At 59.4% G+C, this 3,621-nt stretch overlaps 1 protein-coding gene across 1 annotated transcript; it reads right to left on the reverse strand.

The window, feature by feature from the left end:
- Positions 1 to 271: 271 nt before the first annotated feature.
- Positions 272 to 3,358, reverse strand: LOC123085155 (SEC14 cytosolic factor). Its single transcript, XM_044506754.1, has 6 exons — positions 3,021 to 3,358; positions 2,815 to 2,932; positions 2,358 to 2,446; positions 2,132 to 2,270; positions 1,366 to 1,499; positions 272 to 1,270 (listed from the first exon to the last, which is right to left on the reverse strand). The coding sequence occupies exons 1-6, from the start codon at positions 3,129 to 3,131 to the stop codon at positions 482 to 484; spliced, it is 1,380 nt and encodes a 459-aa protein (XP_044362689.1). The 5' UTR covers positions 3,132 to 3,358; the 3' UTR covers positions 272 to 481.
- Positions 3,359 to 3,621: the final 263 nt, after the last annotated feature.

Raw genomic sequence — 3,621 nt, forward strand, 5'->3', positions numbered from 1 at the left:
CGTCCTCACTCTCCGTGTTGCTTTCCTCTCGCCGTTTCAAAATCTTCAACGGCCATGGTGCCATGCCATCACAGCCTCACTAAGTTCATTACTTTCTAATTTCTTCCTCCAAATGTGTTGGCTCATGGCGCCATTTGACCAACGTACAGGTCCACCGCGAACGTAAGAGTAGAAAGTTGGTGAAAAGTTTGTTACCCAAGAACGTAAGAGTGAAAGTTGATAAATATTTACTAGCAACTCTATCACATCACACGGAGGAAGAAACAAGCCGTGGGAGCAGAAAGAAAGGGGTCGATTTTACTCACAATTTCAGGGCTGTTATCTTACAATGGCTGGATTCAGAAGGTATGATATCATATCATAGGCGGTCGGTAGGAGTAAATACTAAGTACCCGGGGGAAAATGTTGCCAAAAGATTAATGACTTAGCGAGATGATGCAGCATTGGATTATGTTGTAAGCTGTATGGAGATCGAAGACGCTCAGATCCTCTGGTGCTGGTGCTGGTGCTGATGGTGGTGGTGCTGGTGATGGAGCGCTCCGGCGTGCCGGCGCAGCGGCGGCTGGGCGGGCATCGGCCTGAAGTCCTCGGCGACGATGGCAATGAGCCCGCCCAGCGGCCGCCGCATCATGGCGCGGTAGGTGATCTCGTCGTAGGGCCGGCGGTAGAAGCGCAGGAAGGGCAGGAAGGACTCGCGCTCCCGCTCCACCCGGCTCGCCTGCCCGTCCTTGCGGAACGTGAACGGCGACTGCAGGAACGACGGCCTCGGCGTCCGCGGGAACTGCTGCTGCTGCTGCGGCGGCGTCGGCGGCAGAGGGGAGGGCGCCTTCTGCCCTCCCTTGGCCGCGGACGGCGTCGGCGGCGCGCGGGTGGCGCGCGGCTGCTGCTGCTGCTGGAGGGGTGTGGGCGTGGAGCGCGCGGCGGGCGAGGCGAAGGAGAAGGAGCGCGCGGAGAGCGGGGACGCGCCGACGAGGGAGGGGCTGGAGGAGGCCGGCACAACGGAGCGCGGGCCCGGCGCCGGCGTGGTGGAGAGGTACCACGGCTTGAGCGCGTTGTCCGACACGCTGAAGGCGAAGCGCGAGGAGGCGGAGCCCACGGCGGCTCCCCCCTTCCCCCCCGCCGTCAGCACGGCGGCCGCCACGGACGGCTCGAAGCGCAGCGACGCCGTCCGCGGGTAGGCCGTGAAGGACGCGTCCTCCAGCGAGTCCTCGAAGTCCAGCGAGCTCACCACCGCCGTCGCCGGCGCCAGGTCCACGAACGGCCGCACCCCCTGTCACAAAGCAAAACACACGTTTCTTTCATATAAATTCCACTTGCCATTGCCACGCACATGAAGTTGCACCATGATCACGAGCGGTTAGTTACCTTCCACATGACGGAGAAGAGGGAGGGCGGGTCGATGACGAAGGCGCGGTGGAGGCGGCCGGGGTAGTAGTCGGCGACGATCTTGAGCGTGCCCATCAGCAGGTTGAGGAAAGCCGACGCCGACCGGAAAAAGCCTGCGAGCATCACGAAAACCCGATTCGTCCCGTCAACGACCAGCTCCCCATACCACCATGCACACACAGTAGTAGTCTACTTCGCTTTCCACGCAGCCGGGCAAAGCGGGCGTGGAACCCAATCATTCTCGCCAGGATTCAAACCGCACCGGCGGGAAGCCGGCCGGACTGCAGCGATAACTGTGCACGCAGCGTGGCATCATGGCCGGTAAAGCGAACGGTACCGCCCGAGTCAAGCCCGGGGACCGCCCGGCCGCCCGCCCGCGCTTGACCCACGTAGCATGCATACGGAAGACAAACGAGTGAAAAACCTAAAAAGAAGGTGCGTGGGAGACAATGCGAGCAGGGTCGCAGCACGATACGGGCGCAGTGCAGTTCGTGCGTCCGTCCGTCCGTCCGTCCGTCCATGGGAAGGTGTCTGTCGTTGTTGGGAGCTGCCAGGGATTCATGTGCGCCTAGCAGAGCGTACTGACGACTGGTGCCAGTCGTCTAAGTCAGTGCGCGCTGCGCTTGCAGTCCGTCGCAGGGCATTGTCAAAATGGATGCGATTGCGATGCGACCACTACCGCGCGCTATCTGCCTCTGCTTCCCTTTCCCTTCCGATCGACCCAACGGAGACGGAGATTGCTTACTTGCGTCGAAGAGGAGCACGAACTCGTCCACGAAGCGGTTCATGGACGCCACCGCCACCTCCAGCGTGAACACCAGGAACCGCACGAACGATTTCTGGGGCTGGTACTTGGGGTAGTCATCCTGCTTGATTTTGAACATCTGCCAAGAAAACAAAACAAAAAGCCTCACGGTTAGAGCCAAGCCAGTGTCGCTCCAAACATTTACACCCAACTGCAGAGAGCGTACCAGGACGGGGCGGTTCTCGTCGTCGTGCCCGGCGACGTAGGCCATGCCGTCGGACAGCTCGCCGGAGAACTCGTCGGCCATGATGTGATCTGCTCGCCGTCAACAGCAACACAAAACAGTCAAAAACATAGTAGCAACAACAAGGGGGCACTGTTGAAACTGTCCTCGCTTGCACGTACTGTACATACACGGGAACACGGGATGCCAAGCAAAGCAAAGAGCCCGGCACAATAAATTCGATACGCACTTCTACCAGTAACCTGACTAGAATACACTGTGCCGTAGGTACGAGAACACAACAAAAACAGAGCACATCAGAGCGCCGTATGTAGTAGGAGTATTAATGAACCGCCCCTTTTCTGCATGTGCAACGGATTTCAAAAATAGCAGGCCGGAGAATCACATTCGCTGCCGGAAACAAGCGGGAGATAGAGTGTGGAAGGGAAGCGGAACGCACCTGCTCCGATGGTCTCCCTCCAGGAGAGGACGGCGCGCAGGGTCTTGGCCGCCTTCTTCACGTTGTCGCCCTTGGCCCGGAGGAACCGCTCCACGCACGCGTCGTTGCAGTACTCCGCCTGCGCGCAGACCGGCCGGCGTCAAGAAACGATCCCAAGAAGGAGGCATGGCCGCGGAGAGATGGAGGTGGGCACGGGCGGTGCGTACCTGCTTGGGGGAGAGCGGCGCCTGCTTGCGCATCACCTTGCGGACGGCCTCGATCTTCTCCCGGTCCTTGGCGTCCACCTTCTCCATGGCCATGGCAGCGACCTTCGCCATGTCGCCGAGAGGGAGGAGATGGACACGGAGGAGCGGGGCGAGTGTGAACGAACCAACTACGGGAGAGAGGACAGCGGGTGGCGGTGGCCTGAGAGAGAGAAGCAGGAAGGGACTGAATGGAGACGACGAGGAGGAGGAGGAGTATTATAAGCCGCGGGCGGGGGCGAAGGTGCCGTTTAAGCCAGAGGGCGCTCCCGGCCGAGGCAATGGCGCTGACGGCGAAACGTGGAGACGGAGACGGCCGTTTGTTTGCTTGCCCGCGCGCCCCCCGGTGGGATTGTCGTCGACTTTTGCTCGTGGTATTCTTGGCCGATTGGCACCAAATAACTGTCCGTGGACGAACTGCTTACCGAGTGCGTCTGATTATTAGGGAGACGCCCTTTTACGCCTTTCTTTGCTTTTCATATCTTTGATTTGATGATGAGTTTCTCCATGTTTTCAGAATTGAATCTCATCATTGTCTGTGTCATGATGATCACTACTATATATA

This window comes from Triticum aestivum, chromosome 4A, assembly GCF_018294505.1.
Source record: "Triticum aestivum cultivar Chinese Spring chromosome 4A, IWGSC CS RefSeq v2.1, whole genome shotgun sequence".
Classification (NCBI taxonomy): Eukaryota; Viridiplantae; Streptophyta; class Magnoliopsida; order Poales; family Poaceae; genus Triticum; species Triticum aestivum.